Source organism: Maniola jurtina, chromosome 27 (assembly GCF_905333055.1).
Source record: "Maniola jurtina chromosome 27, ilManJurt1.1, whole genome shotgun sequence".
Taxonomy (NCBI): domain Eukaryota; kingdom Metazoa; phylum Arthropoda; class Insecta; order Lepidoptera; family Nymphalidae; genus Maniola; species Maniola jurtina.
In genome coordinates this window covers 4,557,155-4,585,145 of record NC_060055.1, presented here as the reverse complement: position 1 = coordinate 4,585,145, position 27,991 = coordinate 4,557,155, and the positions used below count along the sequence as shown (strand labels likewise).

The window sequence follows — 27,991 nt, the reverse complement described above, 5'->3', positions numbered from 1 at the left end:
TGATGTGCATGTTTTCCTTTCGTCAATGTGACTGGATAAAAAAGACAAGAGGAGAAAATAGCTAGAGTAGAAAAAAATAAAATGTTGGAATAGTTGGTACACGACTGAGCAATCTCATAGACTCTCCAAAAATGCAGTGTTATTATTTTTCCAATTCAAGATAAAAAAATATTTCATCTTGACAAACTTAAGGCTCATGATCTATACCGTAACTCTATCACCGATTCGAAAAGCAGAATCTACCACGAATAAAATAATAGGCTACTGAAAAGAGCTGGCAATAAACTCGATTAGCAGCTGAGATTTTGAGACCCAAGTCTCAAGTTTTGTGTGCAATAAAGTTTTCTATCTATCTATCCATTTAATACGGAATCATAAAATTTTTAACAAAAAAATAAAGGAAAAATGAGACAAAGTATCTGAATATTATAACAATGTTTTATTGTGATTTAACAAAATAAATTATTTTATGTTTAGTAATAATATGGTCCGCGGTTGCACCCGCACCCGCAGCTGCCAGTGATGGTGATAGTGCCAGCGGCTGGCAGATCGCCCGCGAAGCGCACAGCACCGAGGATCGGTACCTGCCCAGCGACGAGGGTGGTGCCAGCGACTGGCATCTCACCAGTGACTGCCACGTCACCAATGCCAGCTCCACCATATGCGCCAAGTTCTATAGGTGCTGGAGCCAAGCCCGGTCCCAAACCGCCAAGCTCGACAGCCCTTGGTGCCACGCCGAATGGAGTAGCGGCCAGGCCGGCTCCCAAGCCATAAGGCGCTAGGCCAGGCGCTAAGCCAGGCGCTAGAGCGAGGCCGGGGGCGATGCCTGGACCGTAACCAAGTGGGCCTGCACCGAGGCACTGGCTGACTACATTCTGGAAATGATAATTAATATGCATAGTTAAAAATATTTTTAAAATTGCCAGGCGAAGCTTTTCTATTTAGCATATTTACTATAATTACTATAAATCAGTTATACTCGGATTCGCACACGAAATGTTTCGTACCATTGACACAAGTAATAACTATTTTTAAATTTTGTAATTTTTAATATTTGTTGTTAGAGCGGCAATAGAAATAGCTATACTCCCTATGAAATTTTTAACTCTACGTCCAGAGGCTTAGGTATAGAAGGCCGTTGGCACCCCTCGTCTACGGAATTCCAAAAATCATCCTGCTATAGACGTTGTTAATTTTTTTTAAATTAAAGTTCAGAACTAAATTATTATGAATTTCCTGCTCACCTGTACCAAGCAAGCTTGGACGCAAAGCAAAAGAAAAGTAAAGGATGACATGTTTGTATTTGACGGATTCAAGCGTAGAATATTGATTTACATTTTTTGCTAAGAATTTATACAAAAAATACGTATCTGTTATGTAACTGTTATCATCCAATACTGACATTTATTACAATTGAATAAAAATGGCCTAACTTTATCATTGTGCATTGTTTCTTTAAAAATTCTAAGTAGGTATCTGTGGTAATTCTTATCGATTTTGTAATTTTTGGAATATATAACGTGCAAAAATGTTTTTAAAAACATATTCAATAATTGTTCTTTTATCTAATAACATTTACTCGTACCACATTAGAAAAATGGTCGCAAAAGCAGTTCTTTTACTCTGTGCTCAGGCACTTTTTGCCCAGGTAGGCACTTGTTTTAATTACCTGTTTTCTAAGTTTTGTTTATTATACCTAATTTGGTTTATTTAGCGTAGACTTATGGTTATTTGGTTACCCTAAATCCTTTTGTAAAATGTCCTATTACTCATTCTGGGGTCATAGACTGCCATAGCTACAGTGTAAGGATCGTATTTACCGTATATCATACCTACCATTAATACAGCTAATCAGCATAATTGAGATTGTAATAAAATTGTTTAGAATACAGCTTTTTCGAAATCATTGTAATTATCGAAAACAACCTAATTTTACACCTAGTACAACTACCTGACCCACTGCGGCTAGAATTTTTACAAATTCTTTCTTAGTAGGGTTTACGTTATACAGACTACTCTTGTACCTACAAAATTTTTCTCAATTAATTATTGTCTTCCAGTGCATCTCCAGCCAATGTCTCCGCGGATACAACGGGATAGTCGGTGATGGTTTGGCCGGACCCTTCGCTGCACCTTGGAACGCTCCATACATCGCTGAGGCTCCTTTAGCTGCTATACGGGCTCCCGGATCATGTGGTGCTGCTCCTTTGGCTGCAGAATATACTGGCTTCAGACCATCCAATGGAGGTGGCTTCCCAGTTACCAGTGTATCCCCTATGACTGTCACCGGCATAACCATGACATCCGAAAACGTGTACGAAGGCCCCATAACCGTGACTGGTGCTGTACCTTTCTTAGGAGCCGTGGCTTTGGAAGGTGGTTTACCCACTGTTGGGGCTGGTGGAGTTTCTTATGGCTGTGGAAATGGAAATGTTGGTATGGTGAGCGAAGATATCGCACCCTTTACTGGACCTTATGGCGCCGGTGTAGTGGGGGGCTATGGGTATGGCCCCCTGGCGCCTGAAGCCGCTATCGCCGGACGTGGTTATGGGTACGGGTACAACAGGGGATGCGGTGGAGCTTTGTTTTAAACAGTATTAATTGTATAAAAGTTTTGTGGTGTGTACATAGTAAAATTTTCTATACTTCCAAAATAGGTAATTTTTTGTGATGACGATTTATTGTTTTTTTATGTTCTTTGATTTATAAATTGATTGTTACTTTCAAATAAATACTATTTGTCATAAATTTTTGTTGTTTCGTCATTTTTGGTATTGTAGCAGCCATGCAGCGTATGATAGATAACTTGATAAATAAAAATACCGCTACATATTAACTTGTATTACTTGGGCTGTATTTACAATATGTGCTTGGGTTACAATTAAAACTGTGGTAGAAAAACGAGGTGTTTCGGTCTTGATAATCAGAAGTGAATTGGTTGAATTCGCTAACACGTAATCTTCCTTGGTCTTCTAGGCAATGGGACAAAATCATTTGAAAAGTGGAGTTTATATTCTATGGTGCCATCTGGATTATATCTCAGTGCTTTTATATCAATCACACAATGATCACCCGCTCCTCAGCCAGGTCTTATTGATTCATAAATCTGGTAATCTTTAAGACCAAAATCTTTAAAAAACGTATAATCAGGTGTAATAACTTCATAAGGGCTTGGTACTTTTTTGGCTTCCTTTGTTATTGCGGCTTTCAATCCCCGTGTGGACTGAATCCACTTCCATCTGCGTGTGGCCTTTCTCCAAGTACTTCTGAGTTATTACTACGTTCCTAGCCATAGCCAAGTGCAACAATGTCTATTGTCCCATCTCCAAGCCAATAGCGAACTGTCCATTTTTTATACCCAATGTATCCAAAAACGTTTTCAGGCAAACTCTTTCTTTTTATCATTAAATTTAGGTAGTTTTTCTAGATTAAGGTTTTTTATCCACCATTGAAGATATTATGTACATTTTTTTTGGCAAGTCATTTTCCAGTAGTTATTGAATATTTCAGATCGAACTTCTTCCGTTAATTTTGAACAATACATAGCTTTACCACTGAAGCATTTTGTTGACATACATAATATTGGCCCCATTATTCTCGCTGGCTTAGGATCGTTCTGAACAAATTTTGTGCCCTCTTTTTTAAATCCAACGTTCTCTTTTCCCATCATTCTCTTTCTCTTATTTTTCATTCTTTTCCAATTATTTTTATCTCCTTTACGTTTTTTTTTATATATTTTTTCTTCCAAAATAAAGTTATCGGTCCTCCATCATTTGGGTACTTACTTGAGAATGCAAGGGATTTATCTATAAATAAGAAATGAATTATTTATAAGTTTCAGTAAAATGCAATACCGCGTAACTTAACAAAACAAATAAATGTGAGTGATGTCAAGACCACGTAAATACTTGTTAGGGTTTACATTGGTCAGAACCATTAAATTAAAACAGAATTACATGTAATTTAAATATTTTAGTATGAGCTCATTATAAACGAAAAATAATAAACATTTAAAACATACTTACATGTTGGTTAATCACGGCAAAATAATTATTTTCGGGAGCATACACTGACTGCAGCACATTTTTCTCACCGGCCGTAGTAAATACGCGCACTTGCTTCCAACTTCAGGCCTCCTCCTGTTCCGCGGTATTGTTTCGATAGCAAAACTGACGTTTCTCATTGGATAATTCAACTCAGGTGAAGTCTAATAGAAGCCAATAAGCGTTTAGAATCGGCCAGCACGATATTTCAATTTTGCGCGTTTTGCTGTTACGCGGTATTTACAAACTGCTCTTACGCGGTTTCGCACGCGCAGCGACGAAATGACACAATAATAATAAATAATTGTTCGAATATGTTTTTCAGCACAGAAGAACAAAGTAATGTTTTTATAGAACCTGGATCCTCCTCAGGGCGCCTCGGATATGTCCTCACGAGGCATGTATGAAGTATGAACCAGCGTGTCGGGTCCAAAGGGTTCAAAGCAAAGGTTCAGTTGTAGCGAGCCAACTGTTATAGCAGCAATACCCTATCAAGCTGCTTAGCAAATAATTTTTTTATTTTTTTTATTTTCTCTTCTTTTTCACTCCGTAGGGGGGTGATGTAGAGGCATGCAGCCTCTTTTAAGACCGGCAGCTGCGAAGAAAGCAACACACTTTGCAGCTGTCAGTTAGAGAACACAATTTGAATTCGGAACGATTCAAATATCTTGCTGGCCTGGACGAACCCCGGGCAGCGAATTCAACCAATTCACTTCTGATTATCAAGACCGAAACACCTCGTTTTTCTACCACAGTTTTAATTGTAACCCAAGCACATATTGTAAATACAGCCCAAGTAATACAAGTTAATATGTAGCGGTATTTACAATATGTGCTTGGGTTACAATTAAAACTGTGGTAGAATTTATTTAACGACCTAAAATGTATTTAATTTTATTCGACGATTCTCTCAAAGAACGCAAGTAAAATTCTTGAAGAATTATTGTCCGATGAAATCAAATTTTGCATAGATCGATCTTTGAGAGTCAGGATATAATGATATAAAATTACCAAACCTAATACCTATAGGCCTTAAGCATGACCTGTGTTAACTGCTGAATATATATAGAGTGAATATTTACTTAGTATTCAGATAATCGTCGATTCCGATCATTTTATTATTTTACAAAAGCAAAAGGAAAGTCTTTTAACGTTACTGAGATTGTCGCAATCCGAGATTACAATGAGTCCTAAATAACGATAACTAACGATTACCCGCGGCTTTATTAGACGAAAATAAAAATCATTTTTATTCTGCGAAGGAATTTCAAGAAATTCGGCCTTATTCCTTGTTCAGCTACATTATAAAGAGAACCTCTGTTCAAAAATTTAGCTATCTAGGTTCAAGGGCTTGGGCTGGGCGTTGATGGGCCAATTAATGAGTGAGTCAGGATTTTTAGGGTTCCGTACCTCAAAAGGAAAAAAGAAACCCTTATAGGATCACTTTGTTGTCTATCTGTCTGTCCGTCCGTCGTATCTGTCAAGAAACCTATAGGATACTTCCCGTTGACCTAGAATCATGAAATTTGGTAGGTAGGTAGGTCTTATAGCACTAGTACAGGAATAAATCTGAAAACTGCGAATTTATGGTTACATCATTAAAAAAAAATTAAAACATGTTTCAATTTTCAAAGTGAAATAACTATACCAAGTGGGGTATCATATGAAAGGGATTTACCTGTACATTCTAAAACAGATTTTTATTTATTTTTATGCGTAATAGTTTTAGATTTATCGTGCAAAATGTCGAAAAAATACCCGAGTACGGAACCCTCGGTGAGGGAGTCCGACTCGCACTTGGACGGTTTTTTTTATTGCCCGCGACTTCGTCCTTGTAAGTTTAAGTTTTCAAAAGTCTCTTGGGAACTCTTGAACTTTCCGGGATGAAAAGTAGCCTATATTTGTCTACGGGTTGCAAGAAGCAAGCAGGCAGCAAGCAAACCACAGGCACACTTTCGCATATTAGTACCTAAGTATGGATAACTTTGAGAAAGAGTGTACTTAGAGTTCTGGTTCTACACATAGAAATGGCTTTTATTGAAAGATAAATTTTTTTTTTAATATATTTTTTGCGAGGACTCCTTCAATTTATGAGTTTTTTGGCCTTTGTTTTCAGCATTCATTCCAGGTTCTAGGTTACTCGTTCGAAAATAGGTTGCAACTTACAACAGATACCTGATAAAAATTAAAGTATCTTGCTCGTGATTACGTATATCTATACGTAATCACGAGTAAGATACTTTAATTTTTATCACGCTGATGGTAAGTTCCTAGTGAGGGTTTCAAGTCCGGCAGTAATCATTGACATGTGTGGATGAAAGCAATGTTTCAAAATGACCCAAACTGTAGGTAACCCAGAAGATGCTACATCTGTGGCATTTATTACACGTTCTAAAAACTAACTTATGGGTATAAGTATTCTTCAAATTAACATTTTTTGATTGATAATTTTACTGCAGTGTTCTTTTTGTAAAATACAGGTAGGCATAACTTCAAAATAATCAAATAAATCATCCTATGCACTGTTAGACATATTGGACATGTGCTTTTGTGGGTGATAATACCTGTCCTGATAAACCTAAATTAAATGTAGATTGAGCCAATAAAATTGTACGTCTTAACGTACAATTACTAGATAGATACTTATATGTATATCTTTGTTAGGTATTGTTTTTCTTTTGTACTATTATTTTTGTTAGCGCAAGTAACTAACTTTATGGTAAGTACCATAAAATGTATATTACTTAATTTATTAATATTCATTAAGCTTTTTCAATCGCTCATGGAGGGATATGTTAAGTAATAAACATAGTTTTGCGACACATCAATTTTATTGAAATAAAATATTAGTTAAACACTTAGCAAAAAAGTTAACAAAACAAATTTAAAAAATGTGTTCTAATTCCTTTTATGTTAGATTAAAATTGTGATATTTTATAAATTAGTAGTAGTAAGGTCCGCGGTTGCATCCGCACCCGCAGCTGCCAGTGATGGTGACAGTGCCAGCGGCTGGCAGATCGCCCGCGAAGCGCACAGCGCCGAGGATCGGCACCTGGCCAGCGACGAGGGTGGTGCCAGCGACTGGCATCTCACCAGCGACCGCCACGTCACCGATACCAGCTCCGCCATATGCACCGAGTTCTATAGCTGCTGGGGCCATGCCTACTCCCAATCCACCGAGCTCCACAGCCATTGGCGCCACGCCGAATGGTCCAGCAGCCAGGCCGGCTCCCAAGCCGTAGGGCGCTAAGCCAGGTGCCAGAGCAACACCTGGGGCGATGCCTGGACCGTAAGCGAGTGGGCCCGCGCCGAGGCATTGGCTGAATACATTCTGGAAAAGATATTTATTTCAAGATTAGGTATGCGCTTTACAATATACACTTGATGGTAATTACAAAAGTTCCGTGGAAGGTTAGCGCTTTTTAAGCCCTAGCTGAAGTAGGTTTCATCATGATACGTTCAACCCGTCATCGGCACACTACTAAGCACGAGTCTCCTTTCAGAATGAAAAGAAGTTCGGAATAAATAGTAATACGCAAATTAAATCCTACCAAGCATTTTAAATTGAACTTTACAATAGAATCCATCTATACTAATATTATAAATGCGAAAGTGTGTCTGTCTGTCTGTCTGTCAGCTACCTTTTCACGGCCCAACATTTTAACCGATTCTGGCGTTTGGTACAGGGTTAGCTTATATCCCGGGGACGGGCATAGGCTACTTTTTATTCCGGAAAATCAAACAATTACCACGGGATCTTTAAAAACCTAAATCCACGCGGACGAAATCGCGGGCATCCTTTAGTATTAATATAATGTTACAAATGCGAAGTGTGTCTGTTTGTCTGTCTGGCTGCCAGCGTCTTACGGCCTGTGTAATCGATTTTGACGTTTGATACAAGGATAGCTTGCATATGAACGGATATAGAATGGAATACTTTTTATCCCAGAAAATCAATGAGTTCCCACGTGATTTATAAAAACTCTAAATCTGAAAGGGTGTTTTAAATCAAAATAGAGAATTTCTTTCTCACCTGTACCAAGCAAGCTTGGGCGCAAAGCAAAAGGAAAGCAAAGGAGGACATGTTTGTGTTTGATTGAAGTCAAGGGTACAATATTGATTTCGATTTAACTTTTTGTTTTTATATAAAAAGTTTAAAGTATTAGTTATGCAAATGTTATCATTGAATAGATGACCTAACATACAAAATTATTTTCATGGTAATTTTTTAATACACAAAATAATAAATCAATGTTAATTAATAATTGTTATCAATGTAATAATAATAATATAAAGACATAACTTTTTGAAATATAATGAGTATTGACCTAACTTTTACGATATGAATCATGTAATAAATATTTCATGAAGTAATTCTCATTTCTAATAACATTTTTCATTGATTTAGAAACATTTTATCAATTAACTTTGGTAATTATTAAGGTATAAAATGTACTAAAATATTTTGGAAAACATATTCAGTTACTACTTCAACCAGTTAACAAAACTACTTTTTAACAATGGCAGCCAAGGCAATTCTCCTTTTCTGTGCTCAAGCACTTTTTGTCCAGGTAAGGTTCTAATGGATCTTCAAACTGAGTAGTAGAATAGAATAGAATATAATAGAATAGAATAGATTTTTATTCAAATAAGCTTTTACAAGTGCTTTTGAATCGTCAAATAATTTACCACTGGTTCGGAATGCCGTTCCAATCTATCGTCCTAAATTGAGCCAACCTTTGTTTTTCCAGGTCATCTCCGCGCAATGCATCGGAGCTGCATACAACGGTATCGCCGACGGCTTGGTCCGAGGTCCTGTTCCCTTCGCCGCGCCATGGAACGCTCTCCCTTACCCTGAAGCCGCCCTAGCCGCCCCCTGCGCCGGCTTCGCGCCCGCCGCTGCTTACGGAGGCGGCTTCCCAGTGAGGAGCGCGTCCCCCATCGCAGTCACCGGCGTGTCCATGACGTCTGAGAACGTGTACGAAGGCCCGTTAGCCGTGTCTGGCGCTGTGCCGTTCTTGGGAGCCGTGGCTTTGGAAGGCGGTTTGCCCAGTGTTGGTGCTGGGGCGGTGTCTTACGGTTGCGGGAACGGAAACGTGGGCATGCTGACTGAGGGTATCGACGCTATCAACGGGTACGCTGGGCCTTATGGCTACGGCGCTGGTGCTGGGCTGGGCTACGGGTACCCCCTGGGGCTTGAGGCCGGTATTGCTGGACCCGGGTACGGGTACGGGTACAACAGGGGGTGCGGTTGTGGAGCTTTGTATTAATTAGTATGTTTTTGTTATTAAATTGTTATTATGTTTGTCACAAAATAAAGAACTCTGTTGAAAAAATTCTCTCATTTTATTTTGTACTAAACGACGATGGTGAGGTGTAAGTTTAAAAAAAAAAACCGGCCAAGTGCGACTCAGACGCGCGCACTGAGGGTTCCGTGTTCGGGTATTTCTTCGACATTTTGGTCGATAAATCAAAAACTATTATGCATAAAAATGGGTAATATGGGTGTTAATGAGTTTGTGAAATTTTGGTATTCGGCGCAGAACGTGAATCCAAAACCAAATATTAAATTAGAAATTCTATTAAATTATAAGTATTCTTTAGGGGGACTTCCATACATAAAAAAGGCAACGATTTTTTTTTCTTACCCTAGCATTGTTTCAGCTCATTGAGTAGAGTACGAATACAAATATAATATATCTTAAAAAATTAGCAAATGGGCAGCCATCAAAGTTATCAATTTTAGAGCATTTTTGTGACGGGGGCTATCTCAAAATCTAAACTAGTCGGGAATATGAAATTTCGGTCTAAGTTGAAAGAATAAGTTGAAAACTGAAACCCGACTGCGATCGTCTTGAACGCAATTGAATTTAGAGCAAAATTGTTTTTCTGTCGCTTGCTATATTTTAATTCTGTAGTACATCACACTAATAGGCGAAAGTTTGTATGTGTGTGTGTGTGTGTGTGTGTGAGTGTATGTTTGTTACTCCTTCACGCAAAAACTACTGGACGGTTTTGGCTGAAATTCGGAATGGATATAGATAATATCCTGGATTAGCACATAGGCTACTTTTTATCCCGGAAAACCAAAGAGTTCCCACGGGATTTTGAAAAACCTAAATCCACGCGGACGAAGTCGTGGGCGTCAGCTAGTATTTTATATTCATGAACTCAGTTTTCTCCTCTTTCATTTGACATCCCACTCGATACAACAGCAAAAGTCAATTTTTAGGGTTCCGTACCTCAAAAGGAAAAACGGAACCCTTATAGGATCACTTTGTTGTCTGTCTCTCTGTCAGTCAAGAAACCTATAGGGTAGGTACTTCCCGTTGACCTAGAATCATGAAATTTGGCAGGTAGGTAGGTCTTATAGCACAAGTACAGGAATAAATCTGAAAACCCCGAATTTGTGGTTACATCATTTAAAAAAAAGTGGGGTATCATATGAAAGAGCTTTTACCTGTACATTCTGCCGCAGTTAGGTAAAAAATATACGAATATACTCTCCTGGCTAAATAAAGCGCCAACTTTTGATCACACCTACGAAGTTAATAAAACTTTTGATCGAATAAGTTTCACGGATAGATATAATCCTATTTTCTTGTTGTGACTACTTTTATACTGTTATTATCATTGGCCAACTGTTATTGGCCAGATGCGTATTTGTGTACTTTGCTAATAAAAGTTTGTGAACCATTTTATGAAAAAGGTATTTTATTTCCTCTAGATTTTACTAATTGTTGACCTAAGATTATAACTAGGAAAGGCAGAGAACTCTACCCTATATAGGTTTTCTTGACAGACACGATAGACGGACAGATGGACGAACAGACAGACGGACAACGAAGTGATCCTATAAGGGTTCCTTTTTAGGGTTCCGTACCTCAAAAGGAAAAACGGAGGAGCGGACTGAAATCCGAAAGGTTGGCGGTTCAAACTCCATCCATATTCCATTGCACTATTTTTGCACTTTTTAGTAGGTACTCCTTTCCTAGTTTTGCACTCCTTTTTTAATTTTTAGGGTTCCTTACCTCAAAAGGAAAAACGGAACCCTTATAGGATCACTTTGTTGTCTGTCTGTCCATCTGTCCGTCCGTCCGTCCGTCCGTCCACTCGCACTTGGCTGGTTTTTTTGAAGTCGGTTACAATGGAGGGTGGAATGACATAAAAGGAGGTCTACCATCTCAAAACCATATGAATGTTTTGGATAATAGTTTAGGTGTTTTGAAAATACCTACGCGCTACGTGTTTAATTGTTCATTTTGTAGAGATAAAGTGACACAATCATTGTTTTATCAATCATTCTAAATGTTTAAAATGATATAACAATAACTCCTTATTTCTGTACCAAAGATCACGTATATTACTCAAACCTTGTGAAAGAATAGATTTTTAAGATAAAAATGTATTTAAAAGTCTCTGATACATTATTTTTGTATGTATTCTTACTGTGTGTTTTATATCAAGATGTCTAGAATCTATTTTGTCACTTTTATTGCTTGTATTGTTCAGGTAATTTTTAATGTTCCATTTTTTAACCCCGAACCCAAAAAGAGTATAAGTTTGACGTGTGTATCTGTGTATCTGTCTGTGGCATCGTAGCTCCTAAACTAATGAACCGATTTTAATTTAGTTTTTTTTTTTGTTTGAAAGGTGGCTTGATCGGGAGTGTTCTTAGCTATAATCCAAGAAAATCGGTTCAGCCGTTTGAAAGTCATCAGCTCTTTTCTAGTTACTGTAACCTTCACTTGTCGGGGGTGTTATAAATTTTTTATTTATAATTTGTTTAATTTTTGTAAAACTTTCACGCATAGGTCGGTACATGTATAACTTTAGTATCTTTAGCTTTGTAGGCAATTTTGTCCAATTTGTACGTGGTTTTGATAGTCGCCTAAAAAATGTTGTGGAGATAAAAATTGCTCCTGCGAGCGAGCACTTAGTAAAAGATTAACGTGGAGTTGTCATTAAAAAAACCGGCCAAGTGCGAGTTAGATTCGCGCACCGAGGGTTCCGTACTCGGTTATTTTTTCGACTTGCTATAATGCATGCTTGCTAAAAATCTTTTCCAAAGAGTTTTTTTTAACTACAAATTAGCTCTTGACTGAGACCTCACCTGGTGGTAAGTGATGAATGATAATAGATGGAAGCGGACTAACCCTCCACCCTTAGAAGGGGCACCATAAATTATTTTATAAAACTCGTACATATCGAGTTCTACAGAAATTGATAAGGGGTAAGTAGGAGTTTAACAGGGCTCTCTCCTTCACTCGCTTCATACAAACGTAGTTCCAATTTCATTTGAATATTAAGCAACCAAAGTCCATGAAATTTTGCACACATATTCTAGAAACTAATATCTGTGCCTGTAGTGTTTTAGATTTTTCTAAAAATATGTAGTTTTAAGATTACAGGGGCTCAAAGAGTTGTATGTAAATTTTAAGACCGCGTAACTTTGAAACCGAATATTTTAACAGAAATCTGGAAAACCACAGGCATAGATATTAGTTTCTAGAATGTCTGCAAAATTTCATGGACTTTGGTTGCTTAATATTCAAATGAAATTGGAACTACTATTGTATGAATCGAGTGACGGAGAGAGCCCTCTTAAGTAGGTACATCGTACTGGAACGTAAGTCTTTTGGCAGCATGGCTTTTCTGTAAGTTATTTCTTTTTATTTCAGGGTGCGTTCAGTCAAGCAATTCTTCCCAATAACGTGTTCAACAATGGCTTCAACGGCTTAGCAGCAAACGCCATGGCAGCCAATAACCTAGCCAATGGCTTCGCCAACAACCTTGCGACAAATGCCATCGCCAACAATTTGGCAAATGTCGCATACCCTGGCAACACAATTGGCGGATACCCTCTTAATGGCAATGTTATAGCTGGCAATGCAATAGCTGCAACTACTAATGCAGCAATTGCTAATGCAGCTGTGGGTAATATTGCAGCTCAGAACGCTAACCTTGCTTTTGAAAGTGGTCCAATATCCACTGCTCTACCATTGTCGGGGGTGTCACCAATAGGTAAAGTATATATTTAATTCTTTAAGACGACTTTTGTTTTACAAGACTGCCCAAAAACGTCGCGTACGGAAGAAATAGTCCGAAAATAAATAGATAGACGATTTGTAGTATTAGAACTAACTAGCCGATGCCCGCGACTTCGCCCGCGTGGATTTAGATTATACGAAATCCCGTGGGAACTCTTTGATTTTCCGGAATAAAAACCAACACCACTCGACGCGCGTTTCGCCCCGACACCGGAGCATCCTCAGGAGATGTAGACCTTACAATGCGTAATTGCAAAGTTTACTTACATACAGATTTCTTTGGTTTGGCGGATTATAGCAAATTAAGCTTGTAGACTATGATGATGATGGTGATGAATGAACGATGACGCATCTTATATATTTTTAACCGACTTCAAAAAAAGGAGAAGGTTCTCAATTCGTCGGAATCTTTTTTGACGTGACAACGTCTTATAATTCGATAGAGCCGGCTGCACGCACGAAAAACATGACTCATGCGGCGTTACCTCGCTCTGAGGCGTTCCATGTAAGGCTTGAATTGCAAGCGAGAGCGCGGAACGAGCGACAAAGAAGCACAATCGGCCTTTGTTGTCACGTTCAAGTATCTTCAGTAAACCGACTTTACAGACAACCAATTTTTTTTTAGGCTTTGGCGACGTCGCAGTGGCAGGGGAGATGCCTGTGGGAGGATCCACCGCTGTGTCTGGCAACGTGCCGGTTATAGGCTTCGTCACATTCGAAGGGTATCTGCCAGCAGGTGGCATGGTGTCCGTGGCCAGCAACTGCGCGTGCAATGGCGAAACGCCGATACCGAATGTGTGATTCGTTAAACTAATGTATCTAATTATTTATTTTGTATGATTTTTTTAATAATAAATATTGTTTTGTGTTATTAGTTTGGTTTTGTTATGCCTACGTAGTATTTTTAACCGCCGACCCACACACACACATATATACACACGTCACATACACACTTCAAACTTATAACACCCCTCGTGAATGCATTTTGTGTATTTTGTGTGTGTGAAAATGACCTCCACTATCTCCCTATTGCGTTTGATCCACGACTTTTTGGACATCCTGTATAATAAGGAATAGAAATTAGACTAAAATAAAAAGTTTCATCAAAATTCGACAAGGGACTTCGTCTGTGTTGGTGTTAGCTGGCGGGCGTGCTCTGCCTTTTTGGAGTGTTTTTTTTTTTGTTAAAACTGACTGGAAAGCGCTCTAAGGGGGTTCCGTGCGTGTGTCGGCGAGCGCCGGCACAGACGGGGTCCATACTTGTATAGTTTATCTAAGTTGTTACAAATAACTACAAACTTGACATTGGCTAATCATTGTAAAAGCCAGACGAGAGAAAAAAAAAAGTTTCATCAAAATTCGACAAAAATACACAACAAGTTAACAATAAGTCAGACATCATACCAAAATCGAGTATAAAGGTTTATATGTCACACCAAAATCAAGTATATAGGATTATATTATGTCATACCAAAACTGAGCATACAGGTTTAACAAAACTGCTGAGTGCCTATCTTTTCCAAATCAGCACGTCACTTATCCATATTTTTTGGTAACCCAACCCAAACCTAACCGAAACCTAATCCAATCCTAACCTAACACAAACCTCGCCCAAACCTAACATAAACCAAATTGACTATGTTCGTTTATTTTTATCAATACCATAATAATTTACAAGTGTAAATTAAAAATTTATAACACCCCCGACAAGTGAAGGTTACAGTAAATAGAAAAGAGCTGATAACTTTCAAACGGCTGAACCGATTTTCTTGGATTATGGCTAAGAACACTCTCGATCAAGCTACCTCTCAAACAAAAAAAAACTAAATTAAAATCGGTTCATTAGTTTAGAAGCTACAGACAGATACACAGATACACACGTCAAACTTATAACACCCCTCTTTTTGGGTCGAGGGTTAATAAAACCAAACTAATAATATAAAACAACATTTATTTAAAAAAAAAAACATACAAAATAAATATTTTACATAAAAAATTTTGTGTGTGTGAGGTTTGGGTTAGATTTGTGTTAGGTTTGGGTTAGGTTTGGGTTAGGTTTGTGCTAGGTTTGTGTTAGGTTTGGGTTAGGTTTGGGTTAGATTTGGGTTAGGTTTGTGTTAGGTTTGGATTAGGTTTGTGTTAGGTTTGTGTTAGGTTTGGGTAAGGTTAGGGTTTTTTAGTGGGTATTCTGATGCCAGCGAGTCCCACATACCCCCTCGGAAGCAGCGTGATCAGCTCTGCTTCCGGGAGGGATGCGTAAAAGCATTTCCCAGCGATAAAAAAAAAAAAAAATGGGTAAGGTTAGGGTTAGGTTTGTGTTAGGTTTGGGTTAGGTTAGGGTTAGGTGTGTGTTAGGTTTGGGTTAGGTTTGTGTTAGATTTGGATTAGGTTTGTGTTAGGTTTGTGTTAGGTTTGTGTTAGGTTTGTGTTAGGTTTGTGTTAGGTTTGGGTTAGGTTTAGGTTAGGTTTGGGTTAGGTTAGGGTTAGGTTAGGGTTAGGTTAGGGTTAGGTTAGGGTTAGGTTTGTGTTAGGTTTGGTTTAGGTTAGGGTTAGGTTTGGGTTAGGTTAGGGTTAGGTTTGGGTTAGGTTTGTGCTAGGTTTAGGTTTGGGTTAGTCTAGGGTTAGGTTTGGGTTAGGTTTGGGTTAGGTTAGGTTAGGTTAGGGTTAGGTTAGGGTTAGGTTAGGGTTAGGTTAGGGTTAGGTTTGTGTTAGGTTTGGGTTAGGTTAGGGTTAGGTTTGGGTTAGGTTAGGGTTAGGTTTGGGTTAGGTTTGGGTTAGGTTTGGGTTAGGTTTGGGTTAGGTTTGGGTTAGGGTTGTGCTAGGTTTGTGTTAGGTTTGGGTTAGGTTTAGGTTAGGTTTGGGTTAGGTTTGGGTTAGTCTAGGGTTAGGTTTGGGTTAGGTTAGGTTAGGTTAGGGTTAGGTTGGGGTTAGGTTTGGGTTAGGTTTGGGTTAGGTTTGGGTTAGGTTTGGGTTAGGTTAGGTTAGGTTAGGGTTAGGTTAGGGTTAGGTTAGGGTTAGGTTAGGGTTAGGTTTGTGTTAGGTTTGGGTTAGGTTAGGGTTAGGTTTGGGTTAGGTTAGGGTTAGGTTTGGGTTAGGTTTGGGTTAGGTTTGGGTTAGGTTTGGGTTAGGGTTGTGCTAGGTTTGTGTTAGGTTTGGGTTAGGTTTAGGTTAGGTTTGGGTTAGGTTTGGGTTAGTCTAGGGTTAGGTTTGGGTTAGGTTTGGGTTAGGTTAGGTTAGGGTTAGGTTGGGGTTAGTCTAGGGTTAGGTTTGTGTTAGGTTTGGGTTAGGTTAGGGTTAGGTTTGGGTTAGGTTAGGGTTAGGTTTGGGTTAGGTTTGGGTTAGGTTTGGGTTAGGTTTGGGTTAGGGTTGTGCTAGGTTTGTGTTAGGTTTGGGTTAGGTTTAGGTTAGGTTTGGGTTAGGTTTGGGTTAGTCTTGGGTTAGGTTTGGGTTAGGTTTGGGTTAGGTTAGGTTAGGGTTAGGTTGGGGTTAGTCTAGGGTTAGGTTTGGGTTAGGTTTGGGTTAGGTTAGGTTAGGTTAGGGTTAGGTTGGGGTTAGGTTAGGGTTAGGTTGGGGTTAGGTTAGGGTTAGGTTTTTTTTTTTAATTGTATACACTAGCTCCGCTAGATGTTTTCTCGTTTAACTGTGATTATAATATTTTATAAATTAGAAATTCCGCGCCTACGATCCAAAGTATCGGAGTTTTCCAAAACATCATTTTCAAAATATAAATAATTATGTATCTAGGCAACATCCATCTTGACAGCTTGACATTTGTCAATTGACATAATATTATGAACCTGACGGTCCGTTACAAAGTTAACGGACCTCCAATAGCTGTCATTAAATGTAATGCCTCGTTAAGGAAGCTAATGCCTCGTTTGTGCATGGTGGGACATTCATTTCCATTAACAGTCTAGTAAACCATTTCACAGGATGTTAAATTGACAATATGGCGAAATTATGTCTTAGCTTAGTAAAAGTAAAGTCAACAAAATATTACCCAATCTAGTATGAAAATAAAAATATAATTGAAGGACTAACATCTATATAAAATAACTAAAATAAAAAGCAACTAAAAATCAGTTTCACAGTTTATTTTGCTTATATAACAAAAATAAATAACTTAGTTTTACATAAATAATTTAATTAATTTACTACTCCATCAGAAGTTTTTTGTCCGCCACAAGCGTAACTGACTGACGCAGACCCCTCCGTTGGCAAATTTCCATTCAAAGAAACCGATCCAAATATTGGTATTTGACCATTGACTGCCACCTTACCACCAACTTCCAAAGCATCGGCCAATACTTGGATTCCAAACCCTGGAATCCCTGGAGATCCGCTAGTAACGGTAAAACCACCATTTCCAAGATTAAAAGTTGCCATATTGCCATTTATGTTTGCCATATTTGCTAATGTTGCTATATTTGGATTGATACCGCCAATATTGGCATTGGCTATTTCACTGGTGAGAATACCACCAATGTTTGGGTTAGCAACTATTGCTTGTTCGTTTATAGCGTTGGCTATTGGGGCATTGGCCAAATTGTTGGGTATATATGGCATGCCGTTTACAACGTTGGGGTATCCAGTTCTTGGTATGCCGTCGGGTATTGCTATTGGATTGATATTGGCATTGGTCATTTGTTGAATTGGCATTGGCTGGTTCGTTATAATTTGGCCGGGTGTAGCATATCTTGGTATGTTTGATAGGACCTGGGCTGTCGCGATCTAGAAAAAAATAATTATTAAGTTTAATGAAATAAATCGATACTATACAATATTGCCATACTTACTTATATATTATATTATATACATTATATTATATTATATTATATTATATATTATTAGATATTATTATATTATATATTATAACATAAGTATGGAATTATGGATGGGAGTATGGATAAAATGATAGTATTTTACCTGAAGAAAAACAGCACAAAATATATATCTAAGAGTCTTCATTATGTCTTAATTAATTGATGGACCAGATTACTATGTGGTGTCTTTGTTTTATATCATCCTTTATATAATAGGCATATTTTCTTATCTCTAACATTTTATCTTTGATTGCGATCATGCGTGATATTTTAGGCGTTGGATTGGGAAAGTCCTTCTTATCTATACTTATTTATTAATTTCAAAATCTAAAATGTTATTTGAAGTGTTGATTGAATTGTGTAATTTTTGAAAAATTCTCACAATTCGAATAATATTTTTTGTCTAAGCCTATAAAGAGTTTGATGCAGTTTTATCATTTACCTACCTATTATTACTTTGTTTTATTTTACGTGCAAAATGTTGGAAAATATACTCGAGTACGGAACCTTCAGCGCGCGAGTCTGACTCGCACTTGGCCGGTTTTTTCGCAGCAATGTACTTATTTCAATTATTATTTTTGTTTCTGTAAAACATTTTGTGTAGTAAAAATTAAAAAAAAATCTAAACTTTTTAATTCTAGAGAACGTGACAAAACTATTGTGAAGTTATCACCATTTTGAAATTGAACTGTGACAGGTAGAGATGGAAACACTTGCAAATTCAAGGTCAAAGAGAAACGATATTTACTATGGTCACGACTTCGTACACGTAGTTTTAGGCCATTAAGTGAATTTCAGGTGAAGAGCTTTTAGGCAAGCGCGTCCCATTTTAGGTATCATCATTTTGCAGGTGTGATCGTGGTCAAACGCGCGCTTTTCTCTACCTACATATCGCTATCTCTAATTCCCAACAGCGAAATTTACTCGGCATGGATGAAATTCATAGTGTCAAACGTTACTCACCAACAGTTCTAATATTTTTCTAGGTAGAAGAGCCTACCTATGCGAGGCAATAAATATTTCTTGATTAGGACTGCAGCTTAGAAAATTTCGGTGGCTGTCCTTACATTTTTCAGTGTAATTTCCCTCTTAGTATAAAACAAAGTCGCTAACTCTATACGCTTAGATCTTTTAAAATACGTCGATAGAGTGATTCAAGAGGAAAGTAGCTATACGTGTAGTTTCTTTGTTTTGTGTTAATTTGTAGGACGATAAATTGTTCAAGATGTCGAAAGAAATCAAGCCGATTGAGAGCTTTCGTCGAAAAAGCTGTCTTATTCTTCTATACTAATAAATAAAATTGGAGTGTCTGTCTGTAATTTCGAAATAACTACCTCATATTAAGCTCATATGGTTATTTGAACGATACCATTACTGAATCACACGTTTTTAAAATTTTTGTCTGTCTGTGTGTCTGTCTGTCTGTCTGTCTGTCTGTCTGTCTGTCTGTCTGTTTGAAAAGGCTAATCTTTGGAACGGCTGAACCGATTTTGACGGGACTTTCACAGGCAAGTAGAGGATTGACCAGGGCGTAAAATAGGCTACTTTTTTAACCGACTTTCAAAAAGGGAGTTGTGTTTTTCTACCTATGTACACCAAAATCTCCGAGATTTCTGAACCGATTTGCGTCATTTCTTTTTTAATCGATAGAGGAACTTTGCGACATTGTTTCATAAAAAATTTGGAGTCTAACTCCTCAATCCTGTTGCTGCAGGGGATCTGACCAATCCACGCGGGCGAAGCTGCGGGCATCAGCTAGTTTGAAATATAAACAAAATAACTACATTTAGTACCTACCTAGCCGGGACGGGTGACTATCATAAATAAAAAAAAAACCCGTGAGAACCCTTGAATTTTCCGTCAAAAAAGTTGTTTATGTCACTCTTCAGATCTTTAAATACATGCATGTGTCATCGCGTTGCTCTTTGCGGCGTAATTGGAGGACAAACCAACAAACACACTTTAACTTCTTGGATGAACGGGAACAAAATATAATATTCTGGTAACTCTGTTTTTAATACTATTTACTAATTTTACAATTCGTTTTAATGGTACGTATTAGAAAAAAATATTCATTTTTGTAATGTCTTACAAAAAACAGTTCTAGGTATTAATAAAAACTACAATTAATTTTACTTAAATAATTTTTATCCTAGAAGTTATTTGCCTTTTTTTCTACTTTTGCATCCGATTTATCTTTTTTTCTTGTGTTTTTTTTTGCTATACGTTATACAATGGTACTTTTTTATCATCTTTTTCATTCTAATCTGTAAATTCACATTATTGTTCCTTGTTAATTTATATTTTTTTATTATTTTCGTAATTTCAACTTTTACTACTATTATTTTCTGTTTCCTTAACTTCTACTAACTGTCTATATTAAATGCATGTATCACATGCATTTTCATCTATTGGAGTGTCTTTTTCTACTAGGTTCATTTTATCATCTTGTACTGGTAATTCTTCTGTAGACGCACCAATAGGTACTGGTTCATCATTATTAGTTGAATCCAAGATTTCATCTTGATTCATTAAAGTTTCATCAGTCATATTTCCATCATCACTGTAATTATTTTCACTACATTCATTTGATTGTTCGTCTGTCGGTTGTTTTCCGTCTCTTGTTATTACTATGTTTATACTATTGTCATCGTTGCGGTGCGCTTTGTGAAGTATAACAATAGTTTTAAACGCCGTTTCTGGTGATTCTGGTGTTTCATCAACCTGAAAAATATATATTTTTTTAAATTTAGTTTACAAATTTGAACCTTGTCAGCTCAACGGTTGAGGAGCGGACTGAATTCCGAAAGGTCAGCGGTTCAAACCCCACTCGTTGCACTATTGTCGTACCCACTCCTGGCACAAGCTTTACGCTTAATTGGAGGGGAAAGGGGAGTATTAGTCATGATTAGCATGGCTAATATTCTTAAAAAAAATACTAGCTAGAACTCCCAGTATTATTTAGCCGTGCGGTGATAGGCTAGTAGTCAAGAAGTAGGTCTCCTATTTGGGAGATCGAAGGTTAATCCCAGACACACACTTCGAACTTTCCGAAGTTATATGCGTTTCAAGCAATTAAACATCATTTGCTTTAATGGTAAAGAAAAACATCGCGAGAAAACCTACTTGCGTGAGAGTTCTAAATTATGTTCTCAAAGGTGTGTGAAGTCTGTCAATCCAAACTTGACCAGTTATTCTGAGAGGAAACCCGTGTTCAGTAGGCCGTCGGGTAGGATAGCTGTAGTAGGGTAGGGTTAGAATTTAGATGATGATAAAAAAAACCAGCCAAGTGCGAGTCGGACTTGTGCACCGAGGGTTCCGTACTCGGGTATTTTTTTCAACATTTTGCACGATAACTCAAAAACTATTATACATAAAAATAAATAAAATCTGTTTTGGAATGTATACGTAAAGCCTTTCATATGATACCCCATTTGGTATAGTTATCTTACTTTGAAAATTGAAACACGTTTAATTTTTTTTTTAAATGATGTAACCACAAATTCGCGATTTTCAGATTTATTCCTGTACTTGTGCTATAAGACCTACCTACTTGCCACATGATTCTAGGTGAACGGCAAGTACGCTATAGGTTTCTTGACAGACACGACGGTCGGACGGACGAGCTGACAGACAGATAGACAACAAAGTGATCCTATAAGGGTTCCGTTTTTCCTTTTGAGGTACGGAACCCTAAAAATTAAAAAAGGAGTGCAAAACTAGGAAAGGAGTACTACAAATTGCAAAAATAGTGCTATGGATGGAGTTTGAACCGCCGACCTGTCGGAATTTAGTCCGCTTCTTAACCGTTGAGCTATTGAGGTTCTATGATGAAATGAAAGATTCCTTACATCTAGATCAGCTATTGGCTCCGGAAGTACGAAGCCTGGAACGAACGACAGACATGGTTCCGCAGATAGAAACGGTGCAGCTGCACTCCTGCTGATGGTGGATAGGGTCGGTCTTGATGAGCAGCGAAGGTTCAAGGGTATCCCAGCTTCAGAAAGGGATATCACCTGTAAATCATCACAACCAACTTAAAATTCAAATCATTTATTCAAAGTAGGTAGTTAGTAGTTACTGTACCTACGCGTTTTGATGGTCAGAATTGTTAGATTTGTATTGAGTGATAATAATTAATTAATTACGTAAACATACAAGTGTAAATTAAAAATTTATAGCACCCCCGACAGGTGAAGGTTACAGTAACTAGAAAAGAGCTGATAACTTTGAAACGGCTGAACCAATTTTCTTGGATTATAGTTAAGAACACTCTCGATCAAGCCACCTTTCATACAAAAAAAATACTAAATTAAAATAAAATGCAGCCAGTATTCTTGGCACCATTCCACGCGGGCATGATTTGTATAGTAATTAGATAAGGCTAGCTTTAAGTTTTATTGTAATATTTTCATAAAAAAAAAAAGTAAAAAAAAAAATCGGGTCTTTAGTTTAGGCGCTACGATGCCACAGACAGATACACACGTCAAACTTATAACACCCCTCTTTTTAGGTCGGAGGTTAAAAATATACGCCTTTACAAGCCAAAATTATGCAATTAGGCACAAACATAGTGTCCAAAAATTATTTTCACTTACAGTTAATGATGCAATCCAAAATATCAACACAGACGTCCGCCCCATTTTACTATTAAATATAATATGTTTATTAACACTATAAGTAGTTCACATTATCCCTTATATTTGTATGATAGTAATTTATCGTTAGGATGATTCATTTTGTTTCCTTTGTCCATTTTGTTGGTACGTGTTTTAACTTTTAACTGCATTTATAGCATTAACAGGGCTCTCTCCGTCACTTACTCCATACAATCGTAGTCCCAATTTCATTTGAATATTAAGCAACCAAAGTCCATGAAATGTTGCAGACATATTCTAGAAACTAATATCTGTGCCTGTGGTGTTTTAGATTTTTCTAAAAATATCTAGTTTTAAAATTACAGGGGCTCAAAGATTTGTATGTGAATTTTTAAGACCGCGTAGTTTTGAAACCGAATATTTATTTATACAGAAATCTGGAAAACCACAGGCATAGATATTAGTTTCCGGAACGTTTCTACAAAAATCCATTGAGTATGCTTGGTTAGTATTCCAATGAGAGACGAACTACGTTTGTATGGAGCGAGTGACGGAGAGACACCTCTTAAGACGAGGTCATTATTTCCTTTCAGTGTTCCGTACCCGTTCATTCCCATTGTAGGTATAGGTTAAAAATATCACAGAGTGAAAATTTTAACTCTGAGAAACGTTTAAGAAAAAGAGAGTTCCATTTGGCGCTATCACACTAATATTATAAAGGAGAAAGTTTGTATGTGTGTGTGTGCGTGTGTGTGTGTGTGTGTGTGTGTGTGTGTGTGTATGTTTGTTACTCCTTCACGCAAAAACTACTGGACGGATTGGGCTGAAATTTAGAATGGAGATAGATTATACCCTAGATTAGCACATAGGCTAATTTTTATCCCGGAAAATCAAAGAGTTCTCACGGGAATTTTAAAAACCTGCATCCACGCGAACGAAGTCGCGGGTATCAGTTAGTAAATAATAAAAAATGGCGAATTTCAAAATGGCCGCCATGCAAACTAGATAAAAAAGGATCTACACAGTGTTGTAATATCTTGTACTGTACGGAATCCTTCGTGTGTGAGACCGACTCATACTTGACTGGTCTTTAGATCTCTTTTCCAAAGTTTTTGTTTTAAACTCATTAAAGGCAAGCGCTTGACCACAATCACACCTGATGGAAAGTGATGATGTGGCCTAAGATGGAACGCGTTTACCTAGTTTAGTTAGTATCAGTAGTTTTCACTCTTGTTTTAAACATACCCAGATAGTAATTGGTAGAGTATTCCAAAAATTTCTTCAAATTATACAAACTTTTAACCAATTAATTAAGTATGTATGTCAAAAAAGTTAAAAAATCAGCTCACAAAATCCCAGTTAAAAGCGAACCCAGATTAATACAAACAATAAATCACCCGAGCAAAGCCGGGCGGGTTAACTAGTTGATAATAAAATATAGAGAAAGAAAAACAAATATTCCAAATTGAAATAAATAAATATTTTATTTTAAAACTTACAAAAATAAAATAAATTAATATAGACAATTTAACTATATTTTACATCATACGACTGAGATTCCTATTACATTATCCGTCATTGCCAGCCACTGGCATCTCGGTAATCGAAACATTTTCACGTTTATAAGTAGGAAAAGGATTGACATCATCTATTTTTGTCAATTTTGACAGCAAACTGGTAGTAGCTGATACCAGATCTGTTATTGCTGCCAAGCGATCTTTTAAGTTAAACCAATTGTCATGATGCAGCATATTTCCTTTATTTATTCTGTCTGACAACTCGTTTTGTAACATGGTGACTGGCAAATCGGTAATAGAAAATGAATTGCTTAAAGTTATATCTTTTTCGAATGGCATGTCTGGAATTCGGCTGGAAATCAATCCTTTTGGCATTGGAAATATATTAAGTTGTCTCTGGCATACGCATCCAACGTTATTTGGTGGTACATTTTGTCTTTTGCATTTACATCCAATACTGTTAGATGGTATTAAATTATTTAATCCTTGAATTTCATAGCCGATATTTTTTGGTACCTGTAGACGTTTGCACCCACATGAATTTGGTATTATTACGTTTTGTTGGCATCCACAAATATTTAACGGTAATCTTCTTGTAAATGCAATGTCATTTACAGGTATCAAATTATTAGATCCTTGACTTTCATACCAAATATTATTTAATGGCACGAGGATATCTTGTTGCTTTTTACATCCACAAGTATTCGGCGGTATTAAAGCATTTTGTGACTGGCAATCGCATCCAATAGCAATTGGCAGTAAATTATTTAGTCCTTGGCACTTGCATCCAATATATTTTTTTGGGATTACATTTTGTTTATTGCATGTACATCTCACATCGTTTTGTGGTATCAAATTATTACATGCTTGGCAACCACATCCAATATTTCTTCGCAATACATTTAGTTGCCTTTGACAACCGCATTCGTTATTATTAGTTGTAACTATATATTGATCTTTTCTGCATCCACATTGATTTGACTGTATTAAATTTTTTTGTCCTTGGCATGATTGGCATTTGCATCCTAATTTATTTGATGGTATTAAATTACTTTGATATCTTTGCCCAATATTATTACTAGGTAAGAGTTGTATTATTTGCAATTCTTGGCTCGAGATTGGCTGAAAATAAATAGAAATAAGTTGTACAAAACTTTAACTCAGTCGGATGAACGATGCGCGAACGCATAAATAAAGACAGACAAACAGACAAATATTATTAATTTTTATATAGAAGATTTTTAAATGGATAAGTTACCTGAAAATAAGCGATTATTATAACGAAAAATGTTAAAAACATTATAATTGAAAACAAAAGTATGAATGAATAGTTGACTGTGAAAAAATAGTTTTATATAACAAATCCTTATCTAAAAACTTATCTAAAAAAAAATTTCATTATCTTCGAAAATGAAATTATTGCTTGCACAATACAGATAAAATTAACAAGAAATTAATTACTAATTGCTATGATTATAATTACTGACGGAAGTTTTGAAATTAAATTTAAAAAGTACTTTGTTTACGTCATTTTTAAGGTAGACGGTGATAAATATTTTTGGAAATGGAAAAAATTATTGTTAGCTTTTTATAGCGTGTGTTAGTTTTTTTAAGATAGCGAAAGAAAAGCTCAAAATTGTATCTTAGTGGGAGTCGTGCTTATGCGGAAACTGTGAAAAATCTTTAGGTTGAATCGTTCCCAACATTTTAACTCATCGCCGGCTCACTACTGAGTACGGCTCTCCTTTTAGGGTTCCCTACCTCAAAAGGAAAAAGGAACCCTTATAAGACATTAGGGTCCCTTCTTCCTTCGTTGTCTGTCAAGACCCGTCAAGGGAATCAAAACCTAGGGTACTTCCCGTTGCTTCACATAGAATTCTGGACAGCCTGGCTACTTAGATCCGTTGCTCAAAAAGTAAAAAACGGCCAAGTGCGAGTCAGATTGGCGCAGATTTCCGTACTCGGGCATTTTTTCCAACATTTTGCACGATAAATCAAAAACTATTATACATAAAACTAAATAAAAATCTGTTTTAGAATGTATACGTAAAGCCCTTTCATATTATGATGCCCCACTTGGTATAGTTATCTCACTTTGAAAATTGAAACACATTTAAATTTTTTTTAATGAGGTAACCACAAATTTGTGGTTTTCTGATTTATTCCTGTACTTGCGCTATAAGACATACCTACCCGCCAAATTTCATGATTCTAGGTTAACGGGAAGTACCCCATAGGTTTCTTGACAGATACGACGGACAGACACACAGACAGACAACAAAGTGATCCTATAAGGGTTTCGTTTTTCCTTTTGAGGTCGGTACCCTAAAAATGAGCCAGTCCTTATTATTTATATTGAAAGATTTTTTTATTTAAACAAACTTGTACCAGTGCTTTTGCATTGTCACTAAATCACTGCAACTGATTCCAAATGCCTGTTCCTACCGAAAAAAACCACCGAGAAACTCGGCGGTTGCTCTTTTCGTACACAATTCCAAAAAGATAGAGGGAGGGAGAAAACGAGCCCCGACCCCCGGACCCCGCTATCACTTATCTACTCGTAATAACTCAAAATTTGAAAAACCTCCGACACAAAAACCTTTGTAAGAAAACTAGAAAAGAGCTGATAACTTTCAAACGGCTGAACCGATTTTCTTGGATTATAGCTAAGAACACTTTCGACCAAGCCACCTTTGAAACAAAAAAAAACTAAATTAAAATCGGTTCATTCGTTTAGGAGCTACGATGCCACAGACAGATACACACGTCAAACATAATATAACGCCCCTCTTTTTGGGTCGGGGGTTAAAAATTGATTTTTACTAATGACTATATGAAAGTCCTTACATGAAAGTGAGTCGATCGAAATGAATTAATGATCCTGAGTCGATCGGCATTTAAAAAAATTAGTCAATTTCATTGATTTTTATGTACAACTCACGCTTGACCAAAAGATCGGCTATGCCAAAATTGTTTTCACAAAAAATACCTAAAGGTTCCTAAGACAGTTTTCCTGTATCTCCTGTAGTTTTGGATTTCGCCATATTAATGGGATTAAAAAAACACACTGTATAATTTAAAAAAAATGTATTTTCATAGTATTAATAAAGGTATTTAATTTGAGGGAAAGAAGCCTTTAATCACACTAAAGGAGAAAGTTTGTATGTGTGTGTGTGTGTGTGTGTATGTTTGTTACTCCTTCACGCAAAAACTACTGGACGGATTGGGCTGAAATTTAGAATGGAGATAGATTATACCCTGGATTAGCACATAGGCTACTTTTTATCCCGGAAAATCAAAGAGTTCCCACGGTAATTTTAAAAAACCTACATCCACGCGAACGAAGTCGCGGGCATCCTCTAGTGAACAAATAAAAATCATTTTTTGCAAGCGTCAATGTAAGCGGAAAATTCTTATTATATGGAAATTTCATTTCAAAGAAAGATTTCGTTTAGAAAATGATTTTATCTAGGCTTCTATTTTTCACAATGACTTTACCCGTTGTGGAAAATGCACTTTCAAGCTAAAGACGCTTTCATACAGGGTGTAACTAGAACGCCAGCAAAAACATAGCGTAATACTAAGTACCTTAACACAATCCAATGGCAATAACCATTTGCCTTATCTTGTAGTTTTAGTGATTTAGTATTTTTCAAACCCGCGTTGTATAGCATGCAAAACTCGGATCAATGCCCACCTACGATTTTTTTGGGTTTCATGAAATTAAGTACCGAGTATCTAATTAAAAAAAGCCACAGTAATTATGTACGGAACCCTAAAAAAGTGAGGCCCGACTCGCACTTCACCGTTTTTTTAAAGTATGATTAGTATTTGCATTGAATAACGACCTAAGCGATAAGTTTAACTTAGCAATGTTGAAATTTTTCAAAATACCATACAACTTTTAAGAGGGCTCTCTCCGTCACTCGTTTCATACAATCGTAGTTCCAATTTCATTTG

The 27,991-nt window shown here is 37.0% G+C and overlaps 8 protein-coding genes and 2 long non-coding RNA genes across 11 annotated transcripts; 4 read left to right on the top strand and 6 right to left on the bottom strand.

Moving 5' to 3' along the window:
• The first annotated feature begins 420 nt into the window (after positions 1 to 420).
• LOC123879132 lies at positions 421 to 7,208 on the top strand. Its single transcript, XR_006798951.1, has 2 exons — positions 421 to 487; positions 6,999 to 7,208. It is a non-coding gene; the product is annotated as an uncharacterized LOC123879132 (long non-coding RNA).
• Positions 425 to 1,400, bottom strand: LOC123879125 (chorion class CA protein ERA.1-like). The gene is made up of 2 exons (XM_045926672.1): positions 1,245 to 1,400; positions 425 to 875 (listed from the first exon to the last, which is right to left on the bottom strand). The coding sequence occupies exons 1-2, from the start codon at positions 1,293 to 1,295 to the stop codon at positions 474 to 476; spliced, it is 453 nt and encodes a 150-aa protein (XP_045782628.1). The 5' UTR covers positions 1,296 to 1,400; the 3' UTR covers positions 425 to 473.
• On the top strand, positions 1,499 to 18,683 carry LOC123879112 (chorion class CB protein PC404-like). 2 transcript variants are annotated; one of them, XM_045926656.1, is made up of 3 exons: positions 1,499 to 1,648; positions 2,061 to 2,611; positions 18,650 to 18,683. In XM_045926656.1, exons 1-2 carry the CDS (start codon positions 1,529 to 1,531, stop codon positions 2,589 to 2,591), a joined length of 651 nt encoding a protein of 216 aa, XP_045782612.1. In that variant the 5' UTR covers positions 1,499 to 1,528; the 3' UTR covers positions 2,592 to 2,611; positions 18,650 to 18,683. The 2 variants fall into 2 exon arrangements, with proteins under 2 accessions (XP_045782612.1, XP_045782610.1); XM_045926654.1 differs by lacking the exon at positions 18,650 to 18,683 and having other exon boundaries at positions 2,061 to 2,748.
• Positions 6,936 to 8,229, bottom strand: LOC123879126 (chorion class CA protein ERA.1-like). Its single transcript, XM_045926673.1, has 2 exons — positions 8,077 to 8,229; positions 6,936 to 7,374 (listed from the first exon to the last, which is right to left on the bottom strand). The coding sequence occupies exons 1-2, from the start codon at positions 8,125 to 8,127 to the stop codon at positions 6,985 to 6,987; spliced, it is 441 nt and encodes a 146-aa protein (XP_045782629.1). The 5' UTR covers positions 8,128 to 8,229; the 3' UTR covers positions 6,936 to 6,984.
• LOC123879116 (chorion class B protein PC10-like) lies at positions 8,469 to 9,373 on the top strand. The gene is made up of 2 exons (XM_045926660.1): positions 8,469 to 8,614; positions 8,795 to 9,373. The coding sequence occupies exons 1-2, from the start codon at positions 8,564 to 8,566 to the stop codon at positions 9,311 to 9,313; spliced, it is 570 nt and encodes a 189-aa protein (XP_045782616.1). The 5' UTR covers positions 8,469 to 8,563; the 3' UTR covers positions 9,314 to 9,373.
• LOC123879115 (chorion class A protein Ld19-like) lies at positions 11,415 to 13,964 on the top strand. The gene is made up of 3 exons (XM_045926659.1): positions 11,415 to 11,555; positions 12,725 to 13,067; positions 13,719 to 13,964. Exons 1-3 carry the CDS (start codon positions 11,481 to 11,483, stop codon positions 13,892 to 13,894), a joined length of 594 nt encoding a protein of 197 aa, XP_045782615.1. The 5' UTR covers positions 11,415 to 11,480; the 3' UTR covers positions 13,895 to 13,964.
• LOC123879134 lies at positions 11,870 to 27,933 on the bottom strand. The gene is made up of 3 exons (XR_006798953.1): positions 27,613 to 27,933; positions 26,966 to 26,967; positions 11,870 to 11,882 (listed from the first exon to the last, which is right to left on the bottom strand). It is a non-coding gene; the product is annotated as an uncharacterized LOC123879134 (long non-coding RNA).
• LOC123879113 (uncharacterized PPE family protein PPE24-like) lies at positions 17,173 to 18,168 on the bottom strand. The gene is made up of 2 exons (XM_045926657.1): positions 18,020 to 18,168; positions 17,173 to 17,824 (listed from the first exon to the last, which is right to left on the bottom strand). Exons 1-2 carry the CDS (start codon positions 18,059 to 18,061, stop codon positions 17,240 to 17,242), a joined length of 627 nt encoding a protein of 208 aa, XP_045782613.1. The 5' UTR covers positions 18,062 to 18,168; the 3' UTR covers positions 17,173 to 17,239.
• LOC123879118 lies at positions 19,914 to 22,626 on the bottom strand. Its single transcript, XM_045926662.1, has 3 exons — positions 22,515 to 22,626; positions 21,768 to 21,932; positions 19,914 to 20,640 (listed from the first exon to the last, which is right to left on the bottom strand). Exons 1-3 carry the CDS (start codon positions 22,557 to 22,559, stop codon positions 20,296 to 20,298), a joined length of 555 nt encoding a protein of 184 aa, XP_045782618.1. The 5' UTR covers positions 22,560 to 22,626; the 3' UTR covers positions 19,914 to 20,295.
• LOC123879105 lies at positions 23,973 to 25,361 on the bottom strand. The gene is made up of 2 exons (XM_045926644.1): positions 25,290 to 25,361; positions 23,973 to 25,153 (listed from the first exon to the last, which is right to left on the bottom strand). Exons 1-2 carry the CDS (start codon positions 25,329 to 25,331, stop codon positions 24,083 to 24,085), a joined length of 1,113 nt encoding a protein of 370 aa, XP_045782600.1. The 5' UTR covers positions 25,332 to 25,361; the 3' UTR covers positions 23,973 to 24,082.
• Positions 27,934 to 27,991: the final 58 nt, after the last annotated feature.